General features: G+C 43.7%; 1 protein-coding gene across 3 annotated transcripts; it reads right to left on the reverse strand.

Moving 5' to 3' along the window:
* Positions 1 to 706: 706 nt before the first annotated feature.
* On the reverse strand, positions 707 to 17,795 carry LOC106584160 (bromodomain testis-specific protein). Of its 3 annotated transcripts, none has more exons than XM_014169094.3 (21): positions 17,474 to 17,795; positions 13,705 to 14,001; positions 13,347 to 13,484; positions 13,078 to 13,219; positions 12,717 to 12,847; positions 11,963 to 12,319; positions 11,672 to 11,800; positions 10,864 to 11,094; positions 10,597 to 10,754; positions 10,111 to 10,409; positions 9,864 to 9,983; positions 9,534 to 9,677; positions 8,174 to 8,232; positions 7,881 to 8,025; positions 7,091 to 7,462; positions 6,739 to 6,809; positions 6,309 to 6,432; positions 6,114 to 6,214; positions 5,798 to 5,982; positions 5,348 to 5,630; positions 707 to 5,230 (listed from the first exon to the last, which is right to left on the reverse strand). In XM_014169094.3, the coding sequence occupies exons 2-21, from the start codon at positions 13,903 to 13,905 to the stop codon at positions 5,162 to 5,164; spliced, it is 3,459 nt and encodes a 1,152-aa protein (XP_014024569.3). In that variant the 5' UTR covers positions 13,906 to 14,001; positions 17,474 to 17,795; the 3' UTR covers positions 707 to 5,161. The 3 variants fall into 3 exon arrangements, with proteins under 3 accessions (XP_014024569.3, XP_014024570.3, XP_014024568.3); XM_014169095.3 differs by lacking the exon at positions 17,474 to 17,795 and adding an exon at positions 17,076 to 17,457 and having other exon boundaries at positions 6,309 to 6,429; XM_014169093.3 differs by lacking the exon at positions 17,474 to 17,795 and adding an exon at positions 17,076 to 17,457.
* Positions 17,796 to 23,784: the final 5,989 nt, after the last annotated feature.

Genomic DNA, 23,784 nt, shown 5'->3' on the forward strand with positions numbered 1-23,784 from the left:
ACATTAAGTGCACCTGCTGTTTTTCCATGACATAGTTTTAAGCTGGATTTACCTGGTCAGTCTATGCTTTGATCCCTTATTGATGTCAAATCCACTTCAATCAGTGTAGAATAGCGATGAAGGGGAGACAGGTATTTTTAAGCCTTGAGACAATTGAGACATGGTTTGTGTATGTGTGCTATTCAGAGGGTGAATGGGCAAGACAACATTTTGAAGAACTGCAATGATGCTGGGTTTTTCCACTCAACAGTTTCCTGTGTGGATCAAATGGTCCACCACCCAAAGGACATCCAGCCAACTTGACACAACTGCGGGAAGCATTGGAGTCAACATGGGCCAGCCTCCTTGTGGAACAGTTGACACCTTGTAGAGTCCATGCCCTGACAAATTGAGGCAGGTCTGAGGGCAAAGAGGCAGCGCAGGGGGGGGGGGGGGGGGGGGGGGGGGGGGGCAACTCAACATTAGGTGTCATTAATGTTTTGTATACGTTGCTAAGAATAACACACTTAATTGGCATGTAGTGAGCCCTGCATGTCTTGTCAAATCTCCATCACTTAACAATTCAAGTGTGTGGATCTGCATACAGTGCCATGAGTGCACTCTTTTTTCCAGTATTGAGTAATCACCTTTTTATTGTAATGAAGACTTCCTGGTTATCCCCCTTGATGGGACAGGCTGATCACCCATGAAATCACAACACAACACAGAAAATAAACAGTGCTTTAATTAAAAATATTTAATGCTTTAGCTTTGTGTGATTTTCTCAATTATATTAGTTCTTTCTCTATATGGTATGTCATGCACTCATACCACAAGATACAGAATAAAGTGCCGCTGTTCATGTCAAAGTGAAGAAAACAAAATACCCACTGGAGAACAGCTGGAACCATAGGATAGAAAAAACAACATTAAAGTCTTACTGTCTGCCAAAAAAAATGTAGTGAGGGTTGGAGCTCATTAGAAAAAAATCAACACAATATAGGCACCAACAATGCCTAAAGTTTCCAAAGCACACCACTATATATGGCACCTTAACAAGGTAAAGTGTAGTTTTAAATAAGTCCAGCATTTGAAGACCGACATCCCCAGCCCGTGTAATAAAATACTAAGTATAATTTTATACAGAAACAAATATTTTATGTCCACACATGTATAAAAATCTGTTCCCAAATAAGTCAAAAATGACATGTACAGTATAGCTCAGAGCATCATATTGAATATTTTTCCACAAAAAGGTGAAGAATTGACTATGAATGACATGAATGAGTAAAGAACTGGAGATTAATTACAGTACATGGTATACATAATAGTATTACTATTGGAATGAAGCCCCCCCCCCAAAAAAAAGTCAGGTTATGCATTTCAGCCAAGTCAAAAAGTTGGAACGTTAATAAGCGTCTAAAAACAGGTTGATGTGAATACCAGAGGAGGCTGGTGGGGGGAGCTATTGGAGGACAGGCTCATTGTAATGGCTGGAATGGAATAAATGAAACAGTCAAACATGTGGTTTCCATATGTTCACCGTTCAAATTATTCCATTCCAGCCATTACAATGAGTCCATCCTGCTATAGCTCCTCCCACCAGCCTCCTCTGGTGTACATGGGAGGACTCACCAAGTCAACTGTCCGAAATGGCACCCTATTCCGTATATAGTACTCTGATCAGAAGGGCAATAGGGTGCCATTTATGACGCAAGTTGGTGAAAAGGGAAAGAGGACTCAACATGTTGGTGGAAAAATTAAACAGCTCTTAATTTTTTACTCTTCTTTCTCGAAGAGTTAAGCATCACTTCAGTGCAGCTGGTATTTACAAACCAACCATCACAAGTACAAAAAGTCAAAGTCCATCTATATATGGTCTGTTAAGTGTGTGTGTATGTATAACTCAGCAAAAAAAGAAAAACGTCCCTTTTTCAGGACCCTATCTTTCAAAGATAATTTGTAAAAATCCAAATAACTTCACAGATCTTCATTGTAAAGTGTTTAAACACTGTTTCCCATGCTTGTTCAATGAACCATAAACAATTAATGAACATGCACCTGTGTTACGGTCGTTAAGACACTAATAGCTTACAGACAGTAGGCAATTAAGGTCACAGTTATGAAAACTTAGGACACTAAAGAGGCCTTTTTACGGACTCTGAAAAACACCAAAAGAAAGCTGCCCAGGGTCCCTGCTCATCTGCGTGAACGTGCCTCAGGCATGCTGCAAGGAGGCATGAGGACTACAGATGTGGCCAGGGCAATAAATTGCAATGTCCGTACTGTGAGACGCCTAAGACAGCGCTACATGGAGACAGCTGATCATCCTCACAGTGGCAGATCACGCGTAACACCTGCACAGGATCGGTACATCCGAACATCACACCTGCGGGACAGGTACAGGATGGCAACAACTGCCCGAGTTACACCAGGAACGCACAATCCCTCCATCAGTGCTGACTGTCCGCAATAGACAGAGAGGCTGGACTGAGGGCTTGTAGGGCTGTTGTAAGGCAGTTCCTCACCAGACATCACCGGCAACAATGTCGCCTATGGGCACAAACCCACCGTCGCTGGACCAGACAAGACTGGCAAAAAGTGCTCTTCACTGACGAGTCGCGGTTTTGTCTCACCAGAGGTGATGGTCGGATTCGCGCTTATCGTCGAAGGAATGAGCGTTACACAGAGGCCTGTACTCTGGAGCGGGATCGATTTGGAGGTGGAGGGTCCGTCATGGTCTGGGGCGGTGTGTCACAGCATCATCGGACTGAACATGTTGTCATTGCAGGCAATCTCAATGCTGTGCGTTACAGGGAAGACATCCTTCTCCCTCATGTGGTACCCTTCCTGCAGTCTCATCCTGACATGACCCTCCAGCATGACAATGCCACCAGCCATACTGCTCATTCTGTGCGAGATTTCCTGCAAGACAGGAATGTCAGTGTTCTGCCATGGCCAGCGAAGAGCCCGGATCTCAATCCCATTGAACACGTCTGGGACCTGTTGGATCAGAGTGTGAGGGCTAGGAACATTCCCCACAGAAATGTCCAGGAACTTGCAGGTGCCTTGGTGGAAAAGCAGGGTAACGTCACACAGCAAGAACAGGCAAATCTGGTGCAGTCCATGAGGAGTAGATGCACTGCAGTACTTAATGCAACTGGTGGTCAGACCAGATACTGACTGTTACTTTTGATTTTGACCCCCCCCCCTTTGTTCAGGGACACATTATTCAATTTCTGTTAGTCACATGTCTGTGGAACTTGTTCAGTTTATGTCTCAGTTGTTGAATCTTACGTTCATACAAATATTTACACGTTACGTTTGCTGAAAATAAAACGCAGGTGCCAGTGAGAGGACGTTTCTTTTTTTGCTGAGTATATACACACGCAACCAGTCAAAAGTTGACACACCTACTCATTCCAGGGTTTCTTTATTTTTACTATTTTCTACATTGTAGAATATTGAAGACAAAGCTATGAAATAACACATTGAATCATGTAGTAACCAAAGTGTTAAATCAAAATATATTTTATATTTGAGATTCTTCAAAAAAGTAGCCACCTTTGCCTTGATGACAGCATTGCATACTCTTGGCAGATTCATGAGGTAGTCACTTAAAATTATTTTCAATTAACAGGTGTGCCTTGTTAAAAGTTAATTTGTGGAATTTCTTTCCTCAATGCGTTTGAGCCAAGCAGTTGTGTTGTGACAAGTTAGGGTTGGAATACAGAAGATTTACCAAATAGGGCTAAGACCAAGTCCATATTATGGAAAGAACAGCTCAAATAAGAAAAGAGAAGACACGTCATCATTACTTTAAGACATGAAGGTCAGTCAATCTGGAAAATTAAGAACTTTGAAAGTGTCTTCAATTGCAGTCGCAAAGACATATCAACTTTTAAGAGGAGACTGTGTGAATCAGGCCTTCATGGTCAAATCGCTGCAAAGAAACCACTACTAAAAGGACACCAATAAGAAGTGACTTGCTTGGGCCAAGAAACACGAGCAATGGACATTAGACCGGGAGAAATCTGTTATTTGGTCTGATGTGTCCAAATTTGCGATTTTTGGTTCCAACCATTGTGTCTTCGTGAGACGCAGAGCAGGTGAACGGATGCTCTCCGCATGTGTGGTTCCCACCATGAAGGATCGAGGAGGTGGTGAAATGGTGTGGGGGGGGTGCTTTGCTGGTGACACTGATTTATTTAGATTTCAAGGCACACTTAACCAGCATGGCTACCACAGCATTCTGCAGCAATACGCCACGCCATCCCATCTGGTTTGAGCTTAGTGGGACTATCATTTGTTTTTCAACAGGACAATTACCCAAAACACAACTCCAGGCTGTGTAAGGGCTATTTGACCAAGAAGGAGCGTGATGGAGTGCTGCATCAGATGACCTGGCCTACACAATCACCCCGACCTCAACCCAATTGAGATGGTTTGGGATGAGTTGGACAACAAAGTGAAGGAAAAGCAGCCAACAAGTGCTCAGCATATGTGGGAACTCCTTCAAGACTTCTGGAAAAGTATTCCTCGTGAAGCTGGTTGAGAGAACGCCAAGAGTGTACAAAGCTGTCATCAAGGCAAAGGGTGGCTACTTTGAAGAATCTCATATTTTGATTTATTTAACACTTTTTTGGTTACATGATTCCATTTGTGTTATTTCATAGTTTCGGATGTCTTCACTATTATTCTACAATGTAGAAAATAGTAAAAATAAAGAAAAACCCTTGAATGAGTAGGTGTCCAAACTTTTGACTGGTACTGTATATTCTTTGCAATATCAATATTTTACAGCAATATCAATATTTTACAGCACCCATTATGTCATGTTAGGTTGCCATGCGACAGTACAAGCTTCTCCTGTTAAGGATAATAATAGCCTGCATCCCAAATTGCACTCTATTCCATTTTTTGGGGGGGTATTATGTTTGACCAGGGCCAATCAGGCCCAAAAATAGTGCACTATATAGGGGATAGGATGTAATTTGGGACACAGCCTTAATGACCCGTTTCTGTCATCTAGATGCAGCGTGGTTGGTTCAGACAGCCAGTGCCTGGAGGGAGAGAAGGAACCTAGGGTGTCGTTTACTAAAACAACAAGCTCTATTATTTATTGTCTAACAACAGAAGACAGACGTCAGTCACCAGCTGCATGGTCTACTGCCATTTTATTTTAGTCCAGGTTCTTCTCAAATGTTGCCATGATGTCACTCTGCATTGTCATGTCAATGACACCAGACATCTGAGGGAGAAAAAGGTAAGACGTTTTATTACAGTCTGGATAGAACTACAACAAGGAACAGAAGAATGACCGGCACAATACAACAAATTAAGACAAACGTGAAGGAAAGGAACGTACAGCCTCTCGTCTGCGTCGCTCCTGTTCTCTCCTGCGGGCCATCTCCCTTTCTCCGTCTACAGAGGTCTGGGGAGTGAAGGGCGGAGGTGGGGTTGAGGCAGCCGCTGGAGGCTCCTCTTTCAGGGTCTCCGGAGCTTTAGGAGGCTGAGGCTCCACGATGGCCTCTGTCGGCAGGGGGATCTCTGCTGGCTCTGGCGCCGGAGTTCTACATGGCAGGTGCTCTGGTTCCGCAGCTCTAGGTGGCACGGGTACTGCCACTGGCGACGATACTAGCATGGTCAGGCTGAAAACACAACACTTTTAGCTGGCTCATCAGGTATCACTCATTAATAGAGATCTACTTTATTGGAGGAGTTTGGGTGAAGCAGCATTACCTACAAGATACACAACTGGTAAGAAAAGACAAAAACAAAAAGATTAAAAAAAATAATTGGCTAGATGAATAAGTACCTGCTCTTCCCCGAAGCCTTCATCTGCGTCCTCTTTAGAATAAGAGCTCTCTCTCGCTCCTCCTTCTCAATGGCTGCCCTGCGGAACTTATCAAAGCTCTCCTTTGAAGACTTCACCGTGGAGGGAGTGGAAATGGCCATCTTCCCCAAACTAGCCCAGGAGTCTGCGTTCTTCAGGACAATATTCTACACAGGATAGTTTCACAAATCAAGTGTCACATTTTTTTGACAAATAAAAATGCTTCCGATGGGCATGCATACAGTATATTTCAAGTAATTCATCGTGCTAGTGCTATGTTTCAGTTACATTAGCTTACCTTTTTGGCGGGTGTGTTTTTTCCATCTGCAGTGGGTTTATTAGCTGGATGAGAGAGGCTGGTGTTTCCACCATTAAACACACTGTCAGAGTGTCTGGGATCTGGGGAGGTAGAGAAAATATATTCAGTCCATTAAAAAGATGTCTGCAAATAAATTCCCAAAACATTTCCACACCCACACACAGTTCTGCTTACAAGGCTGTTTCTGCAGAATCCTGGAGTGGGTCTCCCCCAGTGCTTCAGAGGGCCTCCTGTCATCCTTCACAGGCTGTAATGGGCTGTCTTGTAGAGGGGACAACAGCACTGGGCACGGCTTCTGCTACCGCAAAGTGAGATTTAGAGTATTATACCTCCATTACCACTTCCAGGGCTAAGGCCAATGCTATTTCACACAATCAAACCGGCTGTCTCCACCCCTGAAAGATTTGGCCAATGAAAAACATTTCAATTGCAACAGAAAGCACTCCGTAGACCTGTATCGATTCTAATTAAATTACCTTCAAAGAAAATATACCAATCAACTCTCTTGCAATATTAATAAATGCCAAGAACGGAGACATTTATTTAAAGTGTTTTAATCTAACGTCACAATTCATCCATCAACAACAGGAAGATGAGAGCATACCTCATATCTGCCATCAGCAGCCTGTAGTAAAACTGCAGGAGAGGTCAGAGGGGTCAGCAGCGCAGACAGACCTGATGGACGGGAGAAAAACAGAGCAGGGCTTTATTCTCCACACAGACAGAACAAACACTATGGATGTAAGCCGGCAGGCAGGCAGTTGAGGAGCAGGATGAGACACGCAGCCAGGGCTACAGCGATGGTGATATGGCATCTAACACTGCAAACAATGAGACAAAACATCTACAGGCGACACACAGACCGTACCAGCTATGGGTTGAGAAGCATGCAGCACGCAGTGGAGGGGACATGCTAAAAGCTAGGGGGGATGCTAAGCTGACTGAAGAGCCCTTACCTTCCTGTTGTGCCCTATCAGGTGGCCCGGTTTTCACCTCCTGTGTCTGGGCTAGTGATTGACACAGAGGAGAGGGGAGGAGTGCTAGAGGAGAGGGAGGGGTTTGGCGGGAACAGAGCAGGCTGAAGGGAGGTTCGTGTGGGAGTGCAGCTGGTGTGTTGAGTGGGTCTGTGGGCAGAGTAAGAGTGGGGTCACAGGAAGAAGGGGGAGTGAGAGAGGGAGTAGTCGGGCTCTCAGAGGGGGGCAGGGGGTCCTGCTGTTGTTGGGGCTGACTGTCAGTGATCTGCAGTGGGGCCACCATGTTTTTGCGAGGTAGTGGTGCTGCTTTGGCACTTGGTCTTGAAGGCTGTGGAGGCAGGCGGTTGTGTAAGGCTGAGAGTGGAAGGAAGGAAAGGGGGAGATTCAAGAGAAATAGTGAGTAAATGTTGTAGGCTTCTGTCCCTAATCGGACCTCCTGATTAAACTAAACATCCCATGAGACAGAGCAACACGGCCCAGAGAAATGACCAGGCAATCTTTTTCCATCTCTAATCCAAACAATACAAGCTTCTCATTATGTGATTTCCACAAGGGTCTCAGTCAAGTCTTAGACTTTCCATGGGCTTAAAACCTGCTGTTTTACAGGGGAAATTGTATTTCCATAGCTAGGGCTGACACTATGGATTTGTCAACAAACTCTAAAAATGTAATAATCAAAAGACAGTGTTACAGAACTTGGCATGGTTGTCCATTGTGTTTCTTTATAGCCAACACACTAACACAGAATGTGAAGGCAACAAACATTGGCTACCTGGGGGAGATGCGAGTAGCTCTAGAGGCAGGTCTTTTGTTACTACTGCCGGGACTAGCGAGGCAGAGGCAGGTGGGGGCTGGCTGGTCTGGAGAGAGGACTCCGACAATGGGTGTTTCTTAGCAGATTTCTTCTTTTTGGAATTCTGTTTGATGGGGGGGGGGGGGGGGAATGGCTTACAATTTATAATGAAAACACTGTGGGTTCCAAGTATATTAATCCAAATATAAGGTATAACCCATGTGAACTAGACCACTGGGTTAGAGGAAGTAGGGGCCATGTTAGATATTTACCTTGGTCTTCAACTTGTGTGGAGTGTCTTTGCAATTCTTTTTCTTCTTAGATTTCTTTACTGAAAGACATGCGCAATAGTAATTCAATTTATCCACAGTTGGATAAATGGAGAATAAATAAAAGCATCTTTACTTACCTTTAAATAATACTAAAAACAATTCCACTGATCTACTCTGAAATCACTACTTTCATACAGTTTTCAGTAAAAGCTAAAGTTGTGGTTGCAAGCGAATGTGTCTAGTAGGATTGAGCTGTTTGACGATGCGATACAAATTCAAAGAAAAACACAGTTTAACCGTAAAATGTAAAATTGTCTATCAAAATGTATTTATTTCAAACTCTAGGTGTTGACCACCAAGACACATATGTTTAAAATTCTACTCATATTAGGTACAAATGGAACAAAACAAACAAACATTTGCCATGGCTACAAAATGAAACTGTGTAGGACAAATCCTACTCCATCAAGCTCTGCATTAGCGTTACAATCTGTCGAGTACTTCAAATACAAATCTGATGTACGTGTATTATGCTTATATTGCTCCATACAAAATCTCGCAAATACCAAAAAAACACAACAAAAAAACTGAGTACAATCAATTGGTGAACAGGGATGAGTGCCGCTGTCTAAAGTGAGGACCAGCTTTGACTCCGCAACGGTTCAGAGAGCATGGAGGGTGAGATGAGAGGGGGGTTGAAGGGTATTGTAATGCTGTCTGGTACTTCTCTAACCGTATTCATCTGATTTTTGCGATGTTTCTAGAAGATATATAACGGTAGGAGAGTAAATAAGATCTTTGGCTTATAAATAGCACTTGGCCTGTATGGGCTGTTTTTAATAACTTGTCCCCATTCTTAATTTACTTCAGATTTGCACGGCAGCAGTCTGGTGCCCGCTGGATAAATGACATTTGGCACAGAAGGCTGGCTGGCCTCATTTCAAACTAAGCACCGTTTGTTTGCACTAAAACAATAACATACAAATAAATACAGCACCGTAATAATCAAAAGATAGACTTTTGTGACAGAGTTCACTGCTTTCTGTAGTACAGACTAAGTGCACAAATAAATAAATAAATAAAATTAAAAAAACACCCATTGAACGAACATACAAAAACATGAAACGATAACACAATTGAATATTTCTTCAAGTATTTTGGTTTTGCCAGCAGGTGAAAAGGTTCTGTGCTACAGAGGCTAGAGTCCAGGTGAGTATTTAGCCGTATCTTTTTCTCTCACTCCATTAGGTGTACAGCGAGTGGGGGAGGTGGGGAGGGTGTGCCCTTGCAGGAAAGCGAGGTGGGTATGTGGGGGGGGGGGGGGGGGGGGTAGTGCTTAGTGCTGAGGAGAACAGCTAACCTGATTCAGAGTCACTGCTATCAGAAGTGCTAGAATCACTACTACTGCTGGAGCGGTCAGAGCCAGAGGAGGAAGAGCTGCTGCTCTCACTGAGACGGGACGGCCGGGCCAAGTCTGGGACAGGAGGAGCTATAGGGGGCTCATCTGGAGGGAAACAGGGACAATGGTCACGTGTAGGACAATAGAGAGAAAGACAGACTTGCACTGCACAATTGTGTTACTCACTATTGGACAGCAGAGAGAAAACAGAAGAACCCGTTTCCCCCGGACAACAAGGCCCCTAAGTCAGACATACTGGTCCTTACTACCACAGCTTCAGAGTTCACTTACTTGTTGCCTTTTTCTTCTTGGCCAGTGAGCTCGGCTCATCAGTAATACTCTGGCGAGGTTTCTCTGCATCCTGCTCCTTCACAGTCTGCATCTCTCCTTTGGCTTTCACCAGCTTATTCACTGGAAGAATAGGGGAAATAATGACATTTGAGCCTAGTAAAGTCCTTGGTCAGGAGTACAGAGATGCATGTGCAATGACCAACCCGCAAGGAACAAAGAACGGAAGGTGTGTACTGCAACGACTCACGGCTGGGTTTCTTGGGCCGTTTCCTGAAGCAGGTCGTGACGAAGCTCTCCAGGGCCCTGAGTGTGGAGGGCTTGAGGGTCTCAAAGTCGATCTCCATCTCCTCAGGGTTGGCGTCTCGGAGCGAGGCCTCCCTGGCCTGGATGATATTCACCACCTTGCCCAGCTTGTCCCCCGGCAGCTTGTTGATGTCCAGGCTCAGCTGCCTCTTCTCACCGTACAACATGGGCACCGCCAGCACCTCGTCCTCCTCAGACTCATAGGGCACCACAGGGAGAGCCATCTTCCTCCTCTTGCCGTGCCTTTAGAGAGGTAAAAAGACATTCAGGAACACTTTGTAGGACAATGAAAGTTAGTAAAATAATAAGAGGCCACTGGCAACACGAAAGTAAATCCTTTGAATTGGTTAAAAAAAATAAAAAAAGAGGTTCCACTGGGGAGGGAGATTACAATTTTTTTTTAATCATCAACAACGACTTGGTCACTTACACAGCTGGCATGCCCTTGTTAATGCACTTCTTCTGTACTTTGGGTTTTCTCAAGTCTTCATGCTTCGGTCTTCTACGCGCTTCCTTTTTTCTTCTCTCCTTTGGTTTGAGCAGGGGCTCCTGGGTGAGTCTCTGCAGCTGATCGTGCACCGCTTTCAACTGAGGAGAAGAAGAGCGGAGGGGGCATCAGTTAGATACACAGTAGTAGGTAAGAGAACAGTGACGTCAGCATGGCCAGGTACAATGACAGAAGCAGGTGACGGCATACCTGTTCCTCTAGTTTAGCCAACCGTAGAGCTCTGGCCTCTTCTTCCTCCTCAGAGTCTGAGGAGGACTCTGATTCCGAGGAGCTCTCGCCAGTACTGCTGCCTGTGCTGGAGGAGCTCTCAGGCCCATCTCCTCTCCCTCTCTTGTCCCTGTGGTGACCATGGTGTCCTGGACCACCCGCCCTCCTCACTGGCTCGTCTGGAAGCTTCAGCCAGCGATCCTCAAACACATCCTGGTGGGTAGGGCCACAATTCATCTAGTCAAACATTCTCACCAACCATCCATCTTCATATTCAGGGATGCAAACTGGTGACTTTTTTTGTTCTGCACTGTAACACATGAAGAATGCGTGTGAAGTGCAAGAAAATGTGCTCATTTTCAGAGTAGTGTTGTCCTAAAACCAACATTCGACTAATGAAGTGATACCAAGCAATATCACAGTACAGAGTAGTATCGTGACACATTCATGTCTGCACACCCCAGCACGCCATCACACCTTAATATCATTTTAAAACTGGAGATGCGCAGAAAGAGAGGACAGAGAGAAGCAGGCGTGAGCAATGGTTGGAGGGGATGCAGCTGGCTGATCACAGCTGTCACACGTGACATTGGATAGAGCACATATCTAACATCACGGTCTGAATTCTACATGAGAAAGACATCCCCCTTCCTTCAGATCTACACGATTCACGTGGATGGCCCATTTTGAGATCAAATGCATGCCTGCATATTGTAATATCGTTATTGCATTGCAATTCATTTAGACAACTTCTACAGACAAGACTGGTTGAAAACACGGGCAATCATACCTGGAATTTTCTTGCCATAATAACAACCTCATGGGTGGGTGGGTTGTATTTGTAACAGTTGGAGAACATGAGTCTGAAATCAGCAGCAAAATCCTGGGCATCCATGTATTCCCGTTCAACCATTTTTTTCTGTGAAAAAACACGTACGTCTTCAGTATCATCACAAATACGGTAATCTTCAATAGTGAGAGAGAACAAGGGACAAGATATAGATTGGCCAATGTAACCCTAGCAGATACTAAGTGGCCTCTCTCGTTCCAACACAAGTTTAGTGTAACACGGCCATCTAACCCGTATGGTGCCCAGGTCCATGGGCTGCATGATGATGTCGTGGTAGTCGTGTAGACCCAGGGCCTCCGTATCCACCGGCTTGTAGAAGGGCCAGGTGTAGGCCGCGTGCCTCTTGGTGAACATCTCCTTCAGGATGCAGTTACAGAAGCGGAGCTGATCCGAGAGCTTACTATTCTGGCTCTGATGGTAATCAGGCAGGTCTTTCCTGGGGGGTTTGATGGGCCGACCGCTGCCCCGCCTGGAGAACAGCTTACAGGGCGTTGAGCCGTAGACGACGGGGGACGCCTCGCAGCTGGCGATCGGAGAAGAGGCTGTCGGCGTGGTGGCGTCTGCTTTTCTCTTCACACCCTCCTTGATCTGAAACGATGTGAACACAACAGAGAAGGGTAGAAATGCAATCACAAAATACAGACTAAACCGTTTGCACAAACTTCAAAAGGTGATGTTTATGTGGCATGTTTAAGTATTATAGAAGTTAAATCTCCGCTGTTGAAAATAAAATGTGAGATAATGTATAAATCATTTTTATAGTGGAGCTCTAGTATATAAATTGCCTGGCTGGGCTGATGAGACAGTGGATTGTGCAGTCAGAAGGAACAGAGTAAACAGGCATTTTAACGTCATAGATTTAGCTGGTGGTAACTTGTAGAATAGACACAGGCTGGAAAGCAGTTTTAACCAAATCGGCATTGAGGATTAGAACCACCCGTTGTATAAAGTACATATAGTGAGGTAATTGTGAAGAGGTACTGACTTTGGCTGCTATCTGAGAGGAGAGCTGCGCAGCAGGGGGGATGGTGTGGTGGGCCTCAAGAGGGATGACTGTCACCGTCTGCTGGAACACCACCTCAGACACAGGGGACTGGGGCCTCAGCTTTATCATGCCTACAAAGAGGACATTAAGAAGTCAGAATGTAGTCATTGGAATACATGAAAGACAGTACAGTTGCATCCCAAACGACAACCTATTCCCTTTTATAGTGCACTACTTTTGACCAGAGCCCAATGGCCCTGGTCAAAAGTAGTGCACTATAAAAGGGAATAGGGTGCCACCCATTTGGGACGCATACAATGTTTGTGTAAGATTAAGCCGCTGGACAAGCTGTGTAGCTTACCAGCAGAGGACTTCCTCCCACCCTTCACTGGGGTCTTGGTTGTGATAGCAGATATCTCAGTCTCCTCCTGGGGCATCTCAGCCACTCTCTGTAGGAAGATCTTCTCCAAGGCCTGGGCCATCAGAACTATGTCATCTCCAGGCTGAAAACATGTTGAATAACAATTATTGAGCATTCATTGAATGGGAGACTATGTAGGCCGACACCATGTGTGTGGTGAGTGAATACAATATGATTATGACATTTCAACGTTTTTTTTTCTCCTTTACCCGATTATATACATAGCAGTTGGTGAACAGTTTGTTGAAGTCTTCTATGCATTCCATCGCTTTCCAGTAATAATTATTCTGAAGACGCTTCTTGATGGTGCTCAAGTCCATTGGCGTCTTGATAATTGTATAGTAATCCTAAAAATAGAGAGACAACAGGAAAATCATTCAAAAGAGGTTGTGATGAATGTGCATGGAGGAAATGTAAAAAATAAACAAGTACTAAAATGAAAAACATTTGATAATTACATTTAGCAGATGCGCTTATCTAGTGCAACTTATAGTCAGTGCATTCAACTTAGTTAAGTAGGGAAAAACCCCATATCAGTCATTGCAAGTAACAAAAAGTGATACTTACTGGAATGTGCAGTCCGACAGCATCCACAGGCGTCCTGAAAGGCCAGGAGAAGTTGTGTCTCCACAGGGCCTTGACCACCACCTTCTCCAGGTACTGCAGCTGGTTTGTGATGCGGCCGGGCTTCTTGGGATTGTTGAACTCCGGGGGAGGAGGGTTCACACCTCCCACCACAGACATCGGGGGACATACGGCGTCTGTCATCGTGGTGCAGTCCGAAGGTCGGTAGACACGGGGTAGGAGTTCAGAGCGGCACTTGTTTCCTGTAGCTCAGCTCTCACACATATTCCTCCAAGAACACTGAAAGAGAGGGGTGGTTTTGAGCAAGGATGTTTTTTTCCCCTCCCCGCACTAAATAACTGCACAATTGTGTGACAAAAAAAAATGTCACACTGCCATGCGAGTTGCTGAACTGACTGTTTAATTAGCACAGGAAGGCTTTTGCTCTGAAAGTCCAATAGGTCAGTGGTTTTAAAACCTCTCCTCTGGGACCCCCACCTGTTCATGCATTTGATCTATTCCAGAGCTAGCACACCTGATTCAACTAATTATCAAGCCCTTGAGTAAGTGAATCAGGCGAGCTAGTTCAGCGCTACAACAAAATTGTCTAGGGATCCCCAAGGAAAGTTGAGAACCGCTGCAATAGGTAAACTAGTCACTGCCATATCGTACACCAGTGTGTGTCCACAACAAAAAAAAAAATATCTAAAATATAACATTACTACAAAAAGCAACCAATTTAAAGCTGCAACCTTTTGGACAATCCAACCAAATTCACATAGAAAAGTGTGTTGTAGATCCATTGTGATCATTGAAAGCAAGTCTTTTTTATTTATTTTACCTTTATATAACTAGGCAAGTCAGTTATTTTCAATGACGGCCTAGGAACAGTGGGTTAACTGCATGTCATGGGGCAGAATGACAGTTTTGTACCTTGTCAGCTCTGGGATTTGAACTTGCAACCTTTCTGTTATTAGTCCAACGCTCTAACCACTAGGCTACCCTGCCGCCCCAAGTCTAAGGAGCAGTAGATCTGATCTATTTCTATGCTTCCTTTTACTTTTGGTTTAGTACACCAGCGGTTTCGACAGTACAATGATTCTCTACACTACACTTGCTGGTTTTGTCACAAACTGAAATTAGGCAAACTATTAGAATTTTAGCAACCAGGAAATGGCGGAGCGATTTCTGCATCTGGCATCTTTAACCTTATGCACTTCAGAACTGCTGGTTTCTACTGCCATCTACTGGAACAATGTATTGTTGGCCACAGTCAACATTACAATTCTGGTGTCCAATGTGGCATCTAAAGCGCCAAACTCGCTTACCTCATATCTGTCAGAGGAACATGGCTTGATAAACAAGACCGGAAATAGTTTGACCAATTCTCCTATCAAATCCCTGCAAAGCACCTGTGAGCTGCGCTTTCCTCGCTACCATCAACTAAAACAGATAAATTAGTTTTATTAAAAGTATGGTTGTATCAATTGACACAAAGCATGCGAACTGATGAACTTCGAAACAATGTTTTCAGTCAAACATTTTTTGCAATTAGTTACACTCAAGAAGCAACTTTCTAGGCATCAACCCATGAAAATGCATTAGGCCCATTTTCTCTTCAGTGTCCCAAAAGTAGAAAATAGTCACTAAGTTCAAGGTTCTGCTTCACAGTACCAACATTATATTCCAGGACAATCGCTACTACATCTTTTTATGATGGGTCAACCCCTTGGTATTCCATTCAGAACATCTTCATAAAATACATAAGTTACTTGCATAACATATGAACAAACTACATGGTCTATAATAAAGGTCAACTATAGGCTCCATCTCACTGGGAATGCCCAGTCAGTTAAAGACAAGGTTTCAGGCTTAGGCCATTTACTGTAACTTAAAGCAGTGAAATTCAAACTAGGTGACAGCTCACACACACAAAAAAAAATTGTGCTGGCACAGATGGATGCCTTTGTCACCTACTTACCCCATCAAGAATATTACTATCTTCAAAGTGCGTATTCAATTAGCTCGGACTTTTGCCGATAGCCAATCAAAGAATTTACATTACAAGTTATATTGATCTTTCTAGGCAGTTTATTTTCATTAAATACATTGGATTGTTACAGAGAAACCATAATTTTCCCTACCAAAGGACAACATACAAAACCAGTATCAAAGAAAACAAACATTCATAACAAAACTCAAATCAGTTTCCAATTAACGTTACGTAATATAAGCGGTAGTATCTTATTTAAGAAATATACACGACACTAATATTGAACAAAACATTTGAGGTGTGAAAGTCAAGGAGTGAATGTAAAAGAAACAAAATGTCATTGTTTTATTTACTAGAACCTAATGTTACACATTAATGGGTGCATTACATGCGATTTGTGATGGATGGTAAGGGTGTGTGTCATTATTAAAAGCTGTTTACTCGTCCGTGCTATCCGGGGTACTTTGAGACGTCCCTACCCACTGAAGTCGCAATGCACAATGGTTAAGGTATGGGTTATGGTTGGAAAGTACCTGGTGCCAGATGAGGCATGTATTATCACTATAAATGTTGCCATCACTAGCAGCACAATATCACCAAGTAAAATTCTGAGTATGTCCTTCACTTAGCGAATGTAGGTAATAACAAAGGTTAGGGTATGGACGTCCCAAGGATCCCTGATAGGACCGAAAAACAATGCGTCACTTTGCCATTTCTGACTGCCGATTGCCTGCCCTCTACTGGTAGACATGATAGTAACTAGTTAGCTGGCATCGTTAGCCATCAAGCGAGAAGGGGGATGGGGGGGGTGTAATTTAATACAAATAAAGCTAGTAACATATCTACTATAGCTAGCAAGACGGCTACAACGATCAGACCAGTTAACGTTAGTATGCTAGTTAACAATCGTTAGTTCTATAGTTCGTTTGCGCCCATCGTCGGTCAACTCTACGCTTGAATGATGCATTCAACGTGGTCGACCAAAATGTGGTGGCCAGTAGCGCGTGAACTAGAAAATGTTAGCCTAGATTAGCAAGATAGCTGACGCGGAATTCGTACCAAAACACGAACGCTTTTCCCAGCCAACATCAAATTCTACATCAGATTATTGCACCGAATGTGACAAGCGAACCTTAGTTACTACTGTATAACTTTATAGCTAACGTTAGTTAAAAATGTTAACTAGCTAGTTTGACGGACCAAATGGTGACAGGAAACGATCTGTGTCTAAAGGCCACCACACAAAAAGTAGGTCAACCTCTCAAATGAAACAGCTCCCCCCCACACACCTTCCGTTTCAATGGTATGAGATACAATAAAGTAACCAGCTGATTGAATGCAATGTGTTGGATATTGATCCCTCAACTCTTTACACATTTACCTTTCCGTCTCTGGCACAACAAGATTGTTTTTACTGCCGAACTGAGACAGACGCTCTTTGCCGACCGTGTTCTGCTGGAAGGATGCCCAATGAGACTGTCGCAGATGATGCGGTGGATACAAACGGTGCAATTTTTTTTAGCCTTTTAACGAATAAAAACACAATACAAGGTTTAAACAATATTAAGTACGTTGAAAACGAGTCTTCAATGGCGGACGTCTCTATGGGCAACCGCCTCATATTTATACGCTTCAGTTCAGAAGTCGATCGGTGATTGGTCAAACCAGTTCACGTGCTACATTCATTTCTTGATTTATTCTATAGCGTGGGACAGGATTTAGTTTTACTTAAACACAAATATCCTAGTAACGTCAAACATCGGTTCACCATAAGCTCACCGACATTCGTGTCCTTTTTTCGATGTAGTAACCTAGATAGTTTGACAGCTACAGAGGCATTCGCAAAAAAACCAATCACGGGTAACCCAGGGTATTTTTCAAAATGCAACACAACTGGTCAATCCACATCACATGACCATTCTAGAACCTTCGGTTGATGTGTGAGTAGGACATGTCCGCTAAACAATCAATTTCTTTCGAACATTATACAAAAATGCGTTTCTAATCCCTGTTTCATCGATATGGTGCCCGTCCTAAAGAAAGCGTTCAACCAAACGGTGTAGTTCAGCTGAGAAATATGTTGGAAAAGCTTTTCGAGTGGGGTTAGTGAATTCCGTCAAAATACGCATGCGTACTCTTTGGCTCTGCGATTGGCTCAGCAATTGGATCTTAACTGACGTCATGTCTAGCCATGTTGTTAGCCCAGCTGACATATAATTGATTTGTGCTCAGTGGTAAGATGCTGTCCAAGAGTTGATGATTTAGATTCCAAACTTCTCTGATACTTTTCTGTCGTCGTGGGAGGGATATGGTAAACCAGCCGCTCAACTTGAGTGGCAGTCTGTGCTATCATTCATTATATGCCAAACATTGTTACAGTAACCACGTTTCCATTCTAGGTTTTTATGTGAGGAAAAAATCACGACAGCTGTGATGGAAACAGGAAGTTTCAGTTCAGTTTTATAAATGCTGACGGATAATTTGTTCGTTCAAAGGTGGGATCTTTTTGTGTTGGTAAAATGAATAATGGAGAACTGGTGGTGGAAACGCCATATGTGCGCAAAATATTGGTTTAAAAACCGTCATATGGAAGTAAACTTGGGAGTCATGATGATATGGTGTGGTCCTCCCACTACGACTTGTGACAACATGCAGTTTATCAGGCTACAGATGAAATAATTTGATGAAGCCCGCTGTTTGGTGAAACTGAGAAGACATTGACAGTCGTTTTGAGTTTTGAAGTAGGGTCTTTACCTGATAACGGCATGATGTGATATGTCGGCTGAGTTATCCAATGAGAGCCTTTGTGCAGAACCCACTAAGGTGTTTCAGATGTCAAGTGTTGAAGCAGTGTGTAGGAGGGAAATTCCCGAGATGTGATAATTGTGTGGGAGGACATGGGACATAGGAATGTGTTGTATCGGTGGGAAAAAAAATTGTCTATGTGGGGATGCTCATGTTGCTGGGGATCAGAACTTTCCGGTGCAAGAGAGACCGGTTGAAATTGCCAGGGTCAGAGTAGAACAGAAGGTGTCATATGCTGAGGATGATGGCTCAAGGGTGAGTAGTAAGCCTAAGCCAGTGGTTCCCAAAGATTTTATAGTCCCGTACCCCTTCAAACATTCAACCTCCAGCTGCGTACCCCCTCTAGCACAAGGGTCAGCGCACTCTCAAATGTAGTTTTTTTGCCATCATTGTAAGCCTGCCACACACACACTTTACATTTACGTCATTTAGCAGACGCTCTTATCCAGAGCGACTCCAAATTGGTGCATTCACCTTATGATATCCAGTGGAACAACCACTTTACAATAGTACATCTATATCTTTTTTTGGGGGGGGGTGGGGGGGGGGGGGGTTAGAAGGATTACTATATCCTATCCCAGGTATTCCTTAAAGAGGTGGGGTTTCAGGTGTCTACGGAAGGTGGTGATTGACTCCGCTGTCCTGGCGTCGTGAGGGAGCTTGTTCCACCATTGGGGTGCCAGAGCAGCGAACAGTTTTGACTGGGCTGAGCGGGAACTGTGCTTCCGCAGAGGTAGGGGGGCCAGCAGGCCAGAGGTGGATGAACGCAGTGCCCTTCTTTGGGTGTAGGGCCTGATCAGAGCCTGAAGGTACGGAGGTGCCGTTCCCCTCACAGCTCCGTAGGCAAGCACCATGGTCATGTAGCAGATGCGAGCTTCAACTGGAAGCCAGAGGAGTGTGCGGAAGAGCGGGGTGACGTGAGAGAACTTGGGAAGGTTGAACACGAGACGGGCTGCGGCGTTCTGGATGAGTTGTAGGGGTTTAATGGCATATACGATACATTTATTAAACATAAGAATGAGTGTGAGTTTTTGTCACAACCCGGCTTGTGGAAAGTGACAAAGAACTCTTATAGGACCAGGGCACAAAACGTAATATAATAATAATCAATAATTTTGCTCTTTATTTAACCATCTTACATATAAAACCTTATTTGTTCATTGAAAATGGTGAATAATTCACCACAGCTTAATGGGAAGGGTATGCTTGAAAGGATGCGCATAACTCTGCAATGTTGGGTTGTGTTGGAGAGAGTCTCAGTCTTAAATCATTTTCCACACAGTCTGTGCCTGTATTTAGTTTTCATGCTAGTGAGGGCCGAGAATCCACTCTCGCATAGGTACATGGTTGCAAAGGACATCAATGTCTTAACAGCTTGTTTTGCCAAGGCAGGATACTTTGAGCACAGCCCAATCCAGAAATCTGTCAGTGGCTTCTGATTAAATTCAATTTTCACAGAACCGCTTGTTGCAATTTCGATGAGGCTCTCTTGTTCGGATATCGGTAAGTGGACTGAAGGCAGGGCATGAAAGGGATAACGAATCCAGTTGTTTTGTTTGTCATCCGTTTCGGGAAAGTACCTGCGTAATTGCGCACCCAACTCACTCAGATGCTTTGGTATATCACATTTGACGTTATCTGTAAGCTTGAGTTCATTTGCACACAAAAAATCATACAATGATGGAAAGACCTGTGTGTTGTCCTTGTTAATGCAGACAGAGAAGAGCTCCAACTTCTTAATCTTAGCCTCAATTTTGTCCCGCATGTTGAATATAGTTGCGGAGAGTCCCTGTAATCCTAGATTCAGATCATTCAGGCGAGAAAAAACATCACCCAGATAGGCCAGTCGTGTGAGAAACTCGTCATCATGCAAGCGGTCAGACAAGTGAAAATGATGGTCAGTAAAGAAAACTTTAAGCTCGTCCCTCAATTTAAAAAAACGTGTCAATACTTTGCCCCTTGATAACCAGCGCACTTCTGTATGTTGTAAAAGCGTTACATGGTCGCTGCCCATGTCATTGCATAGTGCAGAAAATACACGAGAGTTCAGGGGCCTTGCTTTAACAAAGTTAACCATTTTCACTGTAGTGTCCAAAACGTCTTTCGAGCTGTCAGGCATTCACTTGGCAGTACGAGCCTCTCGTGGATGCTGCAGTGAACCGAAGTGGTGTCGGGAGCAACTGCTTGCATGCGCGTTACCGCTCCACTATGTCTCCGTGTCATGGCTTTTGTGCCATCAGTGCAGATACCAACACATCTTATCCTCTCCTGTTGTCCAGGTTTCCAGTGGTTTGCAGAAGAGGATGTCTTCCTTAATTGGCCCCCCCATAAACATAGCGGACATACACCAGGAGCTGTGCCAGGCCCGCCACGTCTGTTGACACATCCAGCTGTAACGCATAGAATTCACTGGCTTGTATGTGAAACAGTAATTGTTTCAAAACAACTCCTGTCATGTAACTGATGCGTCGTGAAACAGTGTTGTTTGATGAAGATATTGCCTGAATAGTTTTTGGGCCTTTTCTCCCAGCAATGTCCCAGCTATATCCACGGCAGCAGGAATAATTAAATAATAGGATGGGGCTTGTCTGTCCTAGCCAGTCGGTAGCTCACCATATAAGACACTTCTAGTCCCTTCTTATTAATGGTATCTTATGCTTTTATACATGTATTACTACTCGAAAGTCGTCTTAATTCTCACTCAAGCAACTCCTGTGGCTTATTTTTCAAATGGGCATGTTTTGTTTCTAAATGTCTGCGCAAGAGTGAAGGATTTCATCGAGTTGTGAGATAGTACTTTTGCACATATAACACTGTGGCTGAGGAAAGGCACTACTCCCAATATAAGTGAACCCCAAATCAATGTAGTTCTCATCATATTTGCTCCCCTTCGATGATCCAATGTCCCTGTCTGTTGTTCGGTGCTTTCCCGGGTAAGGGGGCAGTAGCTCTTTGGCTGCATCAGATTCACAACTGTCACTGTCCATGCTAGCTGGGCTAACAACAAATGTAGAATTACTGATGCTAGCATTGGATGTGCTCGTGGAAGCAGAACAACTTGTGTCGTCTTCAAGTGGAGGTGTAGTACTGCTGGTAGTAGCAGTACTGCCAGTAGAGCTGGTATGTGTCTTGTTGGGGTAGGTTCCTTGTTCCTTGTCAATCATTTGCTTATTGGTGAAATCAGCAATCAGACAATATCTTTAAGTAAATCAATCATTAATTTATTAATACAATTGCAGACAGAAGTTGACAACGGGAACATAGCACGCATGTTTCCGAGTAAGTTCTGCAAAATAGGAAAGGGTCCAAGTTTCTTTAATATGCTTGCAATCAACCCCTAGTGATGTAACTGCCTACGTCAACACCTTCTACTCATGAGACCAATCCCATGCATCAGGAGAGACAATAATTCCAGTGTTTTCTAAGGGCTCAGCATTCATTTTCCACTCCCCAAGTTGCTTCATAGTGGTATGTCTGACTAGTCTCTTATCTCTTTCACTCCCCTGCAGGGGGAGTGAATCTCTTTTAGCCTTGAGGCGCTTTCTCACAGACACCCTGTTTTGACTGCAATAACTCACACATCTCTGAGACAGTTTCTTATAAGAAGCAGGGACTAGAAAGGAACTGTGGAATAATATTAAATCTCTATATATTGCTAATCTGTAGACGGACGGAATGAGCAGCAGCTACGTTTGGCTACATATGGACCATTAGTGGAATTCCCTCGGGAAAGTAACGGTTAATGTGATTTGGATGTTAATTATTTGACTAGGCTACCTGTATTTGATATTGTGATGTTATTTCGCTGACCACTAGATGGTTTAATTGTATTTTTGGCAGTGAAACGAGGCTACTCAGGCGAGGAAAAAAACCTCAACCAAATGTCACGATAGGGGCTGCACCATTGGAAAATATAAATGGACTGTTTGAAAATGTGAAGTAATTATATATATATTGGGGAGTTTTTTTCCCTCGCCTGAGTAGCCTCGTTTCACTGCCAAAAATACAATTAAACCATCTAGTGGTCAGCGAAATAACAACACAATATCAAATACAGGTAGCCTAGTCAAATTATGCTGCTCATAAGTGTATATAAACTTCCGACTTCAACTGTATACATGAAGTCGGAAGTTTACATACACTTATGTTGGAGTCATTAAAACTTGTTTTTCAACCACTCCACAAATTTCTTGTTAACAAACTATAGTTTTGGCAAGTCGGTTAGGACATCTACTTTGTGCATGACACAAGTAATTTTTCCAACAATTGTTTACAGACAGATTATTTCACTTATAATTCACTGTATCACAATTCCAGTGGGTCAGAAGTTAACATACACTAAATTGACTGTGCCTTTAAACAGCTTGGACAATTCCAGAAAATTGTCATTGCTTTAGAAGCTTCTGATGGCCTGATTGACATAATTTGAGTCAATTGGAGGTGTACCTGTGGATGTATCTCAAGGCCTACCTTCAAACACAGTGCCTCTTTGCTTGACTGCATGGGAAAATCAAAAGAAATCAGCCAAGACCTCAGTAAAAAAATGGTAGACCTCCACAAGTCTGGTTCATCCTTGGGAGCAATTTCCAAACGCCTGAAGGTACCATGTTCATCTGTACAAACAATAGTATGCAAGTATAAACACCATGGGACCACGCAGCCGTCATACCGCTCAGGAAGGATACGCGTGCTGTCTCCTAGAGATGAACGCACTTTGGTGCGAAAAGTGCAAATCAATCCCAGAACAGCAGCAAAGGACCTTGTGAAGATGCTGCAAGAAACAGGTACAAAAGTATCTATATCCACAGTAAAACGAGTCCTATATCGACATAACCTGAAAGGCCGCTCAGCAAAGAAGAAGCCACTGCTCCAAAACTGGCATTAAAAAAGCCAGACTACGGTTTGCAACTGCACATAGGGACAAAGATCATACTTTTTGGGGAAATGTCCTCTGGTCTGATGAAACAAAAATAGAGCTGTTTGGCAACAATGACCATCGTTATGTTTGGAGGAAAAAAGGGGGAAGCTTGCTTGTAAAGAGCACCATCCCAACCGTGAAGCATGGGGGTGGTAGCATCATGTTGTGGGGGTGCCTTGCTGCAGGAGGGACTGGTGCACTTCACAAAATAGATGGCATCATGAGGGAGGAAAAGTATGTGGATATATTGAAGCAACATATCAAGACATCAGTCAGGAAGTTAAAGCTTGGTCGCAAATGGGTCCTCCAAATGGACAATGACCCCAAGCATACTTCCATAGTTGTGGCAAAATGCCTTAAGGTCAAC

Source organism: Salmo salar, chromosome 23 (genome assembly GCF_965601325.2).
Source record: "Salmo salar chromosome 23, fSalSal1, whole genome shotgun sequence".
Classification (NCBI taxonomy): domain Eukaryota; kingdom Metazoa; phylum Chordata; class Actinopteri; order Salmoniformes; family Salmonidae; genus Salmo; species Salmo salar.

Excerpts from the sequence above, each read along its gene's own strand:
- LOC106584160 (XM_014169094.3), bottom strand. The coding sequence starts at position 13,905 with ATGACAGACGCCGTATGTCCCCCGATGTCTGTGGTGGGAGGTGTGAAC. Across the intron at positions 5,631-5,797 it reads AAGGCTTCGGGGAAGAGCAG|CCTGACCATGCTAGTATCGT; the intron begins GTACTTATTCAT and ends TTGTGTTTTCAG. Across the intron at positions 5,231-5,347 it reads AGCGACGCAGACGAGAGGCT|ATGTCTGGTGTCATTGACAT; the intron begins GTACGTTCCTTT and ends TTTCTCCCTCAG.